General features: G+C 40.8%; 1 protein-coding gene across 2 annotated transcripts in view; it reads right to left on the bottom strand.

Moving 5' to 3' along the window:
• LOC103373366 (androgen receptor-like) overlaps positions 1-3,853 on the bottom strand; it is a 28,527-nt gene extending 24,674 nt beyond the window's left edge. For both annotated transcript variants that reach the window (XM_008303238.1, XM_008303239.1), the window contains exon 1: positions 2,349-3,853. In XM_008303238.1, coding sequence (XP_008301460.1) covers positions 2,349-3,487 — 1,139 coding nt within the window. In that variant the 5' untranslated portion in view covers positions 3,488-3,853. The remainder of the gene's footprint in view (positions 1-2,348) is intronic.
• Positions 3,854-13,496: the final 9,643 nt, after the last annotated feature.

Here is a 13,496-nt window from a genome sequence, read left to right as displayed (position 1 = left end):
TAAAGATAAACATCATCACTGGCTAATGTTAAACTATGTTTAATGTTTTTTTTTTTTTTAACTATGGGGGACAGAAAACACAGTTAACATGGTTTCATCCTGAAGGCAAAGCAGGCCTAAAGTGGACAGACCAGTTTTGCAGACCCATCTGCATTTATTTTGAGTTCAACTGTCCTGCTGTGGCTCCTCGGTCAGCTGTGCCAGTTAACTGCCACGCAGGGCCAAAAACATGCAGAATACACGCATCTTTAAAAGCAAAGTGAACCACACAGGTGTTCAACATGCTTACATGAGATCAAACTGCAACACTTGACTGCATGTGTCAGTCTCCTGAGCCACATTTGTTTTTTTCCTCTGTGAACAACACAGTCACAGATTCTTTCAGTTAACTCGGGAGCAGCCACAATGCAGTTTAGTAACAGAAAACAGTTGAGCCGAGATCAGCTTGTGATAAATTAGCTGCAGATCATTCCTGCAATTGCTAAACAAAGACTCAGTGTGTTTACAGTGGGGTTGTGTTGTTGATATATTTTAACTTTTTTTTTTCCATTGTGTCCATTTATTTATTTATTTATTTATTATTATTTTTTTAACATCCAAACAGGTTCCATTCATTTCCCCTTCAAACACGTGGCTGTCTTTACTGCAGGATAACGCAGCACAGTGCTCCGTTTTAGAGATGAGCTATCACTGACTGAAAAACAACACACCATGAAAACAGCTGTATTACATTTAAATACACATAATTGCTCAATTATAATGATATTCTAGGTGCATCTAGTAAAACCTGATTCTTGGAACAGGTTTCTGGACTTGAGCAATGTCTTGGGGACATCCTATTGACCCAGTAGTCTAAAGTACACATCACATAAGCTCGCTGAACTCCAGTCTGAGGTCAGGCTGGAGCTATCTGTCACCGATCGGTTGTTCCAGTGTTTTCTCCTGACAGTCAAAATATTCAATAAAAGGCAAATCACTGTAAAAGCAGCCCACTATACAGCTCATACGCAGTTATGCAGGTTCTAAGTGTACTGAACTCTTACAGCCAGAGACACCGGTGCCAGGCAGTGCCCTCAATCATTCACTTCAGTAATCTCACAGGTAGTTAGAGAAAAGCTTCGCCTGATGTACGCACGATAACCACAGCTGTCAGTCAACATGTTCACGCCGTGTCCCCTCGCGGCCAGACACAAGTTAAATTGTGTGAAGTCATTTCAAGAAACCAACAGACACAAAAAATGAAAAACCATGAAATCTTTGGGATCACTTACAAATCATTACATCACAAAAAACAAAACTTTCAGAACTATTTAGACTCACTTCCTCTTTGCTGTAGTTTCATTCCATCTTGGAATTAAAACTCTGGTTATTATTAGAAGACAAATAATAATTTTCACTCATAGGTTTTTCATTCATTGTCTTGCAGAATAATTTATTGAATAATAGAATCACACATTATCTATTCAAATATTGTGATCATAAGCAAATCCTTAACAAAATCATTTGTTTTGTTTGCTGCTGGATGCAAAACAAACAAAATGGAAGACAAAACCAACACAATGATGAGAGTTTTATAAGTTTATATAGCAGCAACAAACTGGCATGTGTTCCTTTGTTCTTTTCTTTTCAGTCTTGACATTCATAAATGATTTAAGGATTTGAAATAAATAAATAAAAAATACTTAACTCTGGGTTGCATTAGCATCTGAAATGCCAAAGATATGAATCAGCCAAATGTATTCCTACATTTTATTTTATTTTTTATTTTTGAAAATGCACTACAATCTCTGTCTGATGTTTAGAAAGTAGCCTGGTAAAGAATTGAAATACACATTTTGTCTTGTATGCAGGGAAAATGTGATATTTTTTAAATGACTCCTTCAGTTTGCCATTTGGCTTTTTATTGGGGAAAAATAAGAAATGTTATGATTAATACAGTGAATGTGTCCGGTGCTACTACAAAAAATAATCAAGGGGACAAACAACCGTCTGCAGCACAGAAACAACAAGCATGCAAAGATTTAATGTGTGTATTCTTGTGTTGATGTTCATTTTGTTGTTATGTTTGCTTTTTGGATTGTCAGTCTTGCTGCATGTGGCCAGAAACAGCTCTTTGGAAGATGACGGACCTTCAACACTTATGTCTGAGGCCACATTAAGGTCAAGCTGTGTCAGATTTAAGTTCTACACTTTTAATTAGGCTCATGTTGTATTTTCTCATTTTATATTTCTTCTAGAAGTGAGAACAAACTCACTATTTTGGGTTTCCTGGGTATTATTTTACTTAAAAAAAAAAAATTTAAAAAGTGATTTAGGATAAATGTAGTTACCATCATATAATAGCTCACCTGTTGTCGTTGTAGGCGACATCCAGCCACTCGCCGACTGCACTTTTCATGTAGTTGGAGTTGGGATAAGACGGCCTCAGCATCCCGCCTGGGTACCACTGGTCAGGACGCATGACGCTGCGTTCGTATGGATTACATACGAACGCTGGGTTCGCGCCTGTGCCGTGCGCACTCACACACTGCCTCGCACCCCAAAACTGTGAGTTGTACCTCTCATTGAAGGTGTAGTTGCTGCCCCACAACGGCCCCGCACAGTCACCATCCTCACACTTGACTTTGACGCCGTACTGCTCCAGCTGGTAGCCGCTGCACTTGTCCTCCGCAGCATCCCCGAAGTCTCTCGCTTTGTCGGGCGGGTTGTAGGCTTGGCACGGCCTCTCCGCAGCCGCATGGCCGAAGTGTGCCAAGTTGTCTGGCGCGTTTGGGGCATAAGGGCAAGAGGCAGCGCGAGTTGTGTCCAGATGATCTATCTCTTTTGAAGTTATGTCATCAGCCTCGCACAGGGGGAAGTTTTGCGCAGATGTCCGAGTGGAGGCGAGGTGGTGGAAAGGCGCAGCGGTCTCGGAACTTTTGTACATTTTCACCAGCTGCTTCTGGCCATGCAGGGGCCGCTCGTCTCGGTCGGGACAAGTGAACTCAGCCTGGGCTCTGGGGCAGCTCAGAGGCGCCGTTTCCACTCCGAATAAATACTCTCCGCGCATTTGGTCGGCGCTGGCGCACGGCTGGAGAGCGGAATCCACGTCGCTGGTGTCACCGGGCTCCATGGCCAGACCCAGCGACACGGACACGGCTTTGCAGAGCTCCCTGGCTGTCTCTGAGATTGTGGCGCAGGCAGAAAAGGAGCGACTGTCGCCCACACGGCCGTCTGCGCTCAACAACTCCTCCTGAGGGGCAGCAGCTGTTTGACAACACTGTTTCTCCATGTCACAGGTTTGCGGATTAATGCGTCCGGATCCGTAAGCGACCGCATTATCCGCAAGCCTCTCGGCTCCACTTCCAGTTGGATTTTTGGAGAAATAAACCTGACTTTCCTCAGTTTGTAGCGCCATAGTGGGAGCGCTCACACCGTCGTCTGTCTTTATTTTCTTACCCCCTGGCCAATTTCTGCTACAGGATAACTGTCGGTTAGTTTGGCTCATTTCCCAGAAAGTGTTTACTTGGACAGGAGACCGGACTTTGCACGAGTACAGTCTCCACAGGTCCCAGTAATTGTCAGCTACTGCTCAGCGCAACTCTCACGTAGTGAAAAAAGCGTTTCGGTAAAGGTCCTAGGAGAGCAACAGGAGTCACAAACTCCTCCTAAACTGCGAGTCAGAGGCGCTCCGCTCCGGTTTGACTAATTCAGGAAAAGGGTTCAGGCTTTGTGTCCAACTAACATCGCACTTTCCCCCAGAGACACACAAACAAGACGCTGAGTGATTCATTTGTGGAATTTAATAGCAAACTTCAGCCACAAAGCAAAGCTCACACTATGTTTTACAGCAGGATCACTTTTTATTTTTCTTATTTTAAATCAACTCGCCGCTGATTTATACGCCGGTTTCCCCGAAGCACAGTCACAGTGTTCCCTATTTATGTCTTGTAAAATAAAAATGAAAAGACTGCTCCTTTTTTTTCTTGCGCTGTTGTTAATCGGTTGACCTAGATGTTGCCTCAGCAAGTTATATATTATTTTATTGTGTTTTTATGGGCTCTTCAGAGTCCGTTAAGATTCTAAAACCTGTTAATAAAAGCACGAGACATGCAGGCTTCTCACAAGAAGCACACAGACTGAGTGCAAATGTGATGATCAGTCATTTTAACTCCAAATTAATATGTGAAAAGACCATACATTTTATTTTTGAGGGGACTTGGGTTAGGGTTGAGGGGTTTTTTTTGTTTGTTTTTTTTAAAAAGCAGGATTTACCAGTGAGAGCTAAGATGAAAGTTTGGAAATTTCACTGTTCATTAATGCACAAATGTAACAAAATGGGAATTCCTTTGCAATCCTGATTCACCCTGAATACTTCTACATTAATCTCAGAACATTTTACTCAGTTTGTGAGGTTGCATACCAATTTTTTAGGGAGTAAAAAAAATTACAATATCAATATATTGACAGGCTGTATCTTAGATTTGTACTTGGACTTGGGTCACACACTATTCAGCAATTTTGTTTTCATAAACTAGCTATCAAGCTATCATTCTGCTCAGCTGTGACCTGTTCTCTGCTACATGTGCTGCAGACCCTGTTTTATAAACACAGTGGGAGCCGCTCTGTTGCACAAACTATCTGATTCCTTAATTACCCCATCTTTTTCTGCATTATGCTCTAGAAAAAAAATAAAAAAACACAACACATAAGTGCCTATCGGATAAAACACACACCATTATTGATATACAGTTGAAACCAGAAGTTTACATACACTGTATAAAAAGACATAAAACCTTTTTTTTCTTTTTCCACTGTCTGACATTGAATCAGACTAAAGTTTTCCTGTTTTAGGTCAGTTAGGATTCCCAAAATTATTTCTATTTGCTAAACGCCAGAATAATGAAAGAGAGAATGTTTTACGACTTTCTTCAAAGTCAGAAGTTTCCATACATTTCCTTAGTATTGGTAGTATTTAGACTGTGTGACTTGGGTCAAATGTTTTGGGTTTCCTTACACAAGCTTCTCACAATAGTCTGATGAATTCTGGCCCATCCCTCCTGACAGAACTGGTGGAACTGAGTCAGGTTTTTAAACCGCCTTGCTCCACACGTCTTTTCAGCTCTGCCCACAGATTTTCTCCAGGATTGAGATCAGGGCTTTGTGATGACCACTCCACAACACTGACTTTGTTGTCCTGAAGCCTCTTTGTAACTAATTTGGTGGTATGCTTAGGGTCATTGTCCATTCGGAAGACCCATTTGTACCCAAGCTTTAACTTCCTGGCTGATGTCTTGAGATGTTGCTTTAATATTTGCCATCTATTTTGTGAAGCGCACCGGTCCCTCCTGCAGCAAAACACCCCCACAACATGATGCTACCACCCCCGTACTTCACAGTTGGGATGGTGTTCTCAGGCTTACAAGTTTCCTCCTTTTTCCTCCAAATGCAACGATGGTCATTATGGCCAAACAGTTCAGTTTTAGTTTCATCTCACCACAGCACATTTTCTCCAAAAATTAAGGTCTTTGTCCCTGTGTGCATTTGCAAACTTTAATCTGGCTTTTTTTTTTATGTTGCTTTGGGAGCAATGATTTCTTCCTCTCTGAGTAGCCTTTCAGCCCATGTCGATACAGGACTGGTTTCAGTGTAGATAATGACTCTCTAACCAGCTTCAGCAGCATCTTCACAAGGTCTTTTGCTTTTGTTCTGGGGTTGATACGCAGATTTTGCACCAAAACACTTCATCTCTGGGACACAGAATCCATCTCCTTCCCGAGCGCTATGATGGCTGGACATTCCCATGGTGTTTATACTCGCATATAATTGTTTGAACAGATGAATGTGGAATCTTCAGGCATCTGCAAACCAGACTTGTGGAGGTCCATGATTCTCTTCCTGGCATCTTGGCTGGTTTCTTTAGATTTTCCATGTTGTCACAAAAGGAAGCAACGTGTTTGAGGTGTGCCTTAAAACACATCCACAGGTGTGTCTCCAATTAACTCAAATGTCAATTAACCTATCCATGACATCATCATCTGGGCTTTCCTAAATAGTTTGTAGGCATGGTAATCTTAGTGTATGTAAACTTCTGACTTTGAAGAACGTAATAAAAAGTTCTCAAACAAATTCACTCTCTCTCTCATTATTCTGGCATTAAGCAAAATTTGGCAATCCTGACTGACCTAAAAGAGAAAAACTTTAGTGTAATTTAGTGTCAGTGAGGGGAAAAAAAAAAAGGTTTAATGTCTTTTTATACATAAACTTCCAGTTTCAACTGTATCTGTGATGCTATCGAACAATATCGCAGGGAGGCTCAAATGTTTGTACTTCACTTGGATGTTTGAAATTTAAATATTTGGATCTTGACCTTTTTTTTGTTTTTTTTAAATGACCGAGAAGAAGAAGAAAACAGTTTGTGATGTGTGGATTAAAGGGCCTGAAAAGGTTTGGAAAAAAACAATGCTATCTTATCATGAAGTTAAATGGAAAAAGGTAAAATTTCATCACCCCAAAACTACAGAATATCGCAGTCCTTAAATGTGTGTCATCCTACATTCTCCATAAAGTTTTGTTTTCTGCTTCAAACAATTTCTGAATCTAATAATTGGCTTTTGTCTAGTTTGAGTGAGCTGGTTATATCACCTGGATGGGTATTTCACAGGTAGCAGCATCAGAGGTAGTGAATCCTGTTGCTCGCCTGTTGATGCTGTGATTTTCTGGATGTCGGTGACACAGTTTACACCCACACAACCGCTAACACGAGCCTCTTAACTCATCCCTCAGTGAAGGCCAACATTACCAAAAAAAATTCATTTAAAGAGCTTTACAGTGTTTAGGTATTTGACTAGAGCTCTGTCTTTATGCCTCCAAATGCACACCAGTGCGTGAAACATATTTGAACTTACCAAGACTGAGCTCCTAACACTTCAGACATGATAATGAATCAGTGATTAACAGTCTAACAATCTGCATTTTACCCACCCATCTGACATTGTTGGTCTGTGAAAAACAGATTGTCTTAGTACTTGGCACGTTTGTTATTTAACAAATTGAGTCATACTGTTTATTAGGTTTGGCAGTGTTTTTATTTCCAAAACAGGTGCATTACATAATCAAAATTAAAGCCTGCTGCTGGCACACAAAACAAAGAAAGCACTTGATAAAAAAATAAATATGAAATCAATATGTATATATAGTTTGTCTCCATAGTTTAATTTCCCCTGTACATTAATGTGGGTCTCCTGTGGCCGTCAATTATGAACAAAACCTTGTACCCCCTGGATTCTTTTCAAATATGAAACTGAATGTTTATGAATTTATAGTTTTTATAATATTTTGTTATATTCCAAAGTGCTGATGAGATGGAAGACTGGCCTTCTTCGGCGCCTCAGTGAAGGCAGAAAGTCGTCTTTGTATTTAAAAGTGAATAGCCTGCATTTTACCGTGAACACATCTGGTCCATGTGGATGCTACTACATGAGCTACGAGCTGTGATGTGATCAATGGACAAACACAACACATCACAATGAATGATTTAAACTACTCTGCATTATTTCTGCTTGTTTTTAAGTGTCATAAAGGCATTGCTTTCTTCTACATGCAGCATGCTGCTTTTTTTTTGCAGCATACTAAAACCCTATTTTCTACAGCTGCATGTGATAAAAACATTTGTCTTAGATTGCTTTATTTCAAAGCCAATGATACGATTTAACATACAAACTTTAATCCTGCATTGCCTCAATAATGACATCTTTGGAAATCGGCTATTCTCTGCTTGTGCTGTGTCCTCGGTGTAATTTGGTTTTGACACTGATCATTACAGGCGATCTGAGAGTTGTTTTTCTCATGAGGTTGAGAACTGATCTCAACTTTTCTTAAAAAGTGGCCTTCATGGAGTTTTTTTTTTTTTTTAAAGCTCCTTTATCTGACAATTTTAACCGTTACAAGCTGAGAGAAGATGACTCAGTGTGGGAGGTAGCCTTCTGTCATTCTGACACAGTGGTCATTCTCACCGAGCCGTTTCTAGTAGAGCAGGACTTTTCAGCTGGTGCTCTTTGTCTCCCAGAATCAGCCGACATTTGTCCTTCAGTTCCTCCTTAAAATGTCAAGGCTACTCATCGCCGCTGAAACCCTTCAAAACCCGTCTGGTTAGGATGCATTTGGGTGGGGTAACCACTGAGTAGTTAAAGCAGTGCAGGGTTAAGCCTTTTATGAAATTTTGAAAATGTGCTTGGTTGTTTAGCTTCTTTTTTTCTCCCTCTACATAGTTGGTCAAGGGTTCAAAGCAGTCTTAGAGCTGCTCTGACACAAAGGACAACAGGAAGCACACTTAAGGCATGTTCAGGGAAAAAGTATTGGAGCTACACCACTGGATAATCAATGAAATACAAATGAAAAGAAAACCAGAATGCATTGAAATGAATGAAAAGAAGAATTAAAGTTTTAAACCTTAAGGCGCTGTTTCAAGTAGAATTAATCCAAATTTCAATAGAGGGAGTAAATCTGTAGTGGCGGCAGTCATTCAAATGTTCAGGGTAAAAAACAACAACAACAAAAATCCATTGTTGGTCATATTTCCGTAGGAGGGTCAAATAGAAGTTCTAAAACTTCAGGTCACACTTTACAACATGCCGCCCACATGGTAACATTGTCTTTCAGTTTTGTCCACAATGATACGGTGACAAGAGACACTGCAGTACAGGCATCCTTTTAGTCTTCCAGTCGTCACCACAACATAAACTTCACAAACCTACTTCCAACCTCATTCAAAAACTGTGGAAAATGTGGCATTGTAATCCCATAGCCCGGGGATTTTCAGTTGTTCAGTACAAACTTGAAATGAATTGGAAAAACCCCAGAAACAATAATCCACCGTCCAGCACGCATTCACTCAGACAGCTATTCTGTTGCATGTTGTTGCATGTCTGGTAGAATTTCCGTTTGCTCTCAGTTCACAAGTGTCCAACAAAAAGCTTAAAATCCAGTTCTTAAGTAGAAGACCTACACCGTTGTTTGAGCATTGTACTTGTAATTCACGACAAATAAAAGCGAACCAAAATGGAAACATTTAAACCTGCTCTGAATAGGTGTACTCAGTTAGTCGGCTTGGAAACCTTGCTTAAGAGCATTAATCACATGAATGAATATAACGTATGTTTTTCAGATGGCATTATTAGTAAAGTAAGCTGGGGCCACCAACTGTTTACAGCATCAGAAGCCCTGACTCCAGAGACCAAGTCTTGGCTTTCTACCAAGCAATAAATGTAGGCCAAGGATCTCTTTTTGATCTGTGTTTACCTTGATGTTGTCTAGGACAAACATCTCTGCAGTGCAGCCGTGAGATAAAGTGCTGGGACTCCCACGTCAGCATGTTACTTCCATTGAAGTCAAACTGAATTATTGATTAGTAAAAGTGACTTTTGGCTGAGACTGAACGAGATATGACAATTCTGTTTGTCCGATATCTCTGTAAACAGGTACAAAATAGTTACTGGTATTACTTATACATTTACAATATAATAGTAAATATTTCCCTGCTTAATATTTATGTATTTCTATGAAATGGTGCTACGCGAGAGGCAGCAGAAGCTCGAGTCAGTGTCTTCAGTTTATTGAATTGTTAAACCATTTTTCTTGTGTTAAACTTTTAGTTTTAGAACTTTGCAGACTGAAATTGTCACTTTGTGGCTGAACAGACTGCTTCTCATTTTCCTGGCACTTGTAACTTTTGTTGTAGCAGGTCATCATGCAAATGGATGGAGAAGTACTTTTTTTTATACCTTAACCAGGCACTAGCACTATGTAGACCTCAAATCCCAGGTGAGTTTTTTTGAGGATACAGGGTCAGTGCTGATACGAAAAACGAGGAGGATAAGATAAGATAAGATATGCCTTTATTTATCTCACAGTGGAGAAATTCACAATAGTAGGAGCAAATACAAACATTTCTTTCACTGATTGTTGTACAGATTATGAGGTCCCTGGTAAATAAGACAGACCAACTTAGATCCCTGACAAGGATACCGCAGAAATATTGTGAATGCAACATTATGCGTTTCACTGAGGCAAAAAAAAATTCTCTGTAGCTAGCTGGACAGAGGTTGCAGTAAGAGCAGTAAGAAGAAAGGCGGACAGATTGCAGAGTTGTGAACAACGGAAGGTGCAATGGTGCTGGACATGTCACTGCAAAGAAGCATTTATGTAGGCCGCACATCAGACTGTGAGTTTGCATTGACAAATGTGGGCTTTGAAAGGGGGACAAATGTACCAATTAATGCTTTCTGTGTATGTGTGTGCGGGACGATCAGCAGACGAGCTACAATAGGACCATGCCGGTCTGCATGGACAGTCGCATCGCCCATCATTTCGAATGCAGAAAAACCCACACGGCAACTGACAGACTGAGCTATTGCACTGTGTTAATGACTTCTCCTGAGGTGTGTTGTGCACTGTGGGTAGGTATAGCACGGGATTGCTGGAGAATTTAGACTTTCTCACTGCGTTTGGCACCATCGATAGAAAGCATGAACAAATCAAAGCACCTCCAAAGTTTGGCAACTACTACTTCAAATACAACTCCGGCAATGATAAATTATAAAAAGGTGTGGATGGCCGAGAATCACCTCGTAGTCGGACCAAACACTTGTTTTAAGGACCACTTGTTTTTCTGGCACATGCACAGTTGGCACGCTTGTAGTACAGACATTCTGTAGGTCCACGTGGATCCTCCTTATCTCGCTCTGTGTTTCTGCTGCTAACATTTATCTGTGGTTTCACAAACTCTGCTGTGAGGAATGCAGGAAGACACCGTAGTAACATGACACGAACAGACTATTTCTCTTCCTTGACAGCAAACACAACACACAGACTTTCAGCAACTACTCTGCTTATCAAGGCTCATTACGGCTGACTGAAATAACTTTACTGCCCCGTCGAGCAACACTTTACTGTGACTGCAGCAACATGCTGCTGCTTCTCTCACACATGAGCTGAGATGCACTTAACACAACAACGCCACTAATCACCACTTTCCTTTAAGGAGATTTGCAGTCAGACTGTTAATTCAGCATAATATAGGCAAACAGTGTTCACCTTGACAGTCAGAGATGGGCAGCGACGGAGAAAATACTCTGATTGATTACTCAAGCGAAAGAACTGATATCACACTTTTTGAAAACGTTACCTAAAGGATGTCAGTATAATCAGGAAAATGTACTATAGCAATAAAAGCAAAAGCAATTAATATCCTATGGCAGGAATCGAAATTTAAATCAGAATTATATAAATATAATTACAAAATACAAACGACACCCAACCAGACACATATACTTGTGGACAGACACGTGAGGACAAAGCAGCTACATACCATTTACTCTATAGCACCGCGTTAATGTGATGGCTCCTGAGGTGTGTTGAGCACAGTGGGTGGGCTTAGCACAGGGTTTCTGAAGAAATTAGGACTTTCCACTGTGTTTGGGCTTTGTTGATGGAAAGCATGTACAAATAAAAGTCACACCAAAGATGGGCAGCGATTACATCAGTTACAGCTCTTTCAATGATGAATTATAGAAGTGTGGATGATGGAAGATTGTCCTCTTACAGCCCCTCCTCATTTGTTTTCAGTACCACTGGCTTTCCTGGGCTACATGTAGACATTTGCCGAGGTGTCTGCACAGAACCTTGCAGACCTTTGATTTGGGTGTATGACAAATCACCTGTACATGGACAACATGAATTCGCCTTTATACTGTTCATTCCCAACACCCTTTGACCTCAACCATGGACATAAACGCCTCCTTCAACATCAGGAAACACAAAGCCCCCCCACTTCCCCCACCTGCTTGTCTGTTTCCAGTTGCCAGGTGAGGAGGCAGCTGGAGAGATAGAACAAAGCTACATGTCCGGATGTTACCAGGCCCAGGGTCCTGAAGGCCTGTGCAGACCAGCTATGAGAGATTCCACAGCACCTCTTCAACCTATGCCTGAGAAGGTTCCAGTACTGCTAAAGACATCCTGTATTGTTCTGGTTTCAAAGGAGTCTTCTCTATCGCCCAATTACAGACTAATTGTCTTAACATCTCACATCATGAATGTCCTGGAGAGACTAGTTTTGGCCCATCTCTGACCTCAAGTGGCCACCCTTTCGGACCCACTGCCTTACACTATAAGGTTGGCGTTGAGGATGCCATCATCTGCCTGCATCAGCAAACCCACTCTCTCCTGAACAAGACAGGCAGCACTGTCAGGATCCTGTTCTTTGATTTCTCCAGTGCCTTTAACACAGCCCAGGTAATGCTGCTTCGAAAGAAGCTCCAGCAAATGCAGGTAGACAATTTCACAACCTCCTGGATTATTGGCTACCTGGCAGACAGACCTCAGTGTGGAAGACTGAGTGGATATGTGTCTGATTAGATGTGTCTCAGCAGCACAGAAACACTACAGAGGACTGTACTCTCACCTTTCATCTTTACACTTGACACCTCAGACGTCTGGTGCAATTCCCAGTCGTGTCATTTGAAGAAATTCTCTGATGACTCTGCAGTTCAGACTGGACACTGTCAGATTTAACCATTTATTTTGGAATGACATGCATTTGTGTTTGGTGGTGACTCTGCTCAAGTGATGCTCTGGAACAATCTCAGCAAGCATGACACAGACAGTTTCTGAGATCACAAACTCCCAAACCTGCACTAGTAAAGGGAGCAGATTAGGTGAGTCACCTTGAAAGGAAATAGACTTCAATGAAATTAGCCTATGTGTAGCAACAAGTGTGTTGAATTTCATTTGAATTCATGCAAGCAGCATGACCTTTGGCTGAGAAATGATCCAAGATGGTTAAGGTGCCCTAGCAGAGACCATATGCGCATACGTCATCATAGATTTATATGATATAGCGTCTGCAAACTTCTCTAAATAGATCTACCTTGTCCTGGGGCGGGTACTCACATGCTGTATGCAGAGATAAAGTCAAGTCGCTGAACTTAGAAATGATGTATATACACCATTACTACAGTGATTCAAAGGCAACGTTAGCTAAAAAAAACGAAGAAACAAAAAACAATATTATTTAACACAGCATAACAGTAACCATTTTGTGTAACCTATTTTAAACAGGTGCTGGTGTGCCAAAGTGATCTCCAGTAAAGAAATGTGATTGGAAGTACGAACTACCTAACAAGTGTAAGTATTGTATTTGAGTCCTTATTGAGTTATTATGGTTTGAATTTCCATAGTAAAAGTAATTGTTTAATCTTCTTAAACACATATCCTACTTTACCTGACCATAATATTTGGAAAGGCTACGATCCTATGGTGTTATCAATTATGGACATAAACCTACCTAGTTTATTATAGTTAAGATGCCAAGGTATTACTAAATGTGGAAATTAAGCTCTGTATTGGAAATGTATCTAAATGTGATGCAATAGCTCATAGATATCGATGCAATAGGGTCTTATCCCCATAAAGTAATCAGGTTAACCTCTGAAATTAACTACTATTCTATACATATTATT

Source organism: Stegastes partitus, unplaced genomic scaffold, assembly GCF_000690725.1.
Source record: "Stegastes partitus isolate 25-593 unplaced genomic scaffold, Stegastes_partitus-1.0.2 Scaffold1963, whole genome shotgun sequence".
Lineage (NCBI taxonomy): Eukaryota > Metazoa > Chordata > Actinopteri > Pomacentridae > Stegastes > Stegastes partitus.
The sequence above is the reverse complement of the archived record's forward strand: the minus strand, read 5'-3'. Positions and strand labels throughout refer to the sequence as shown.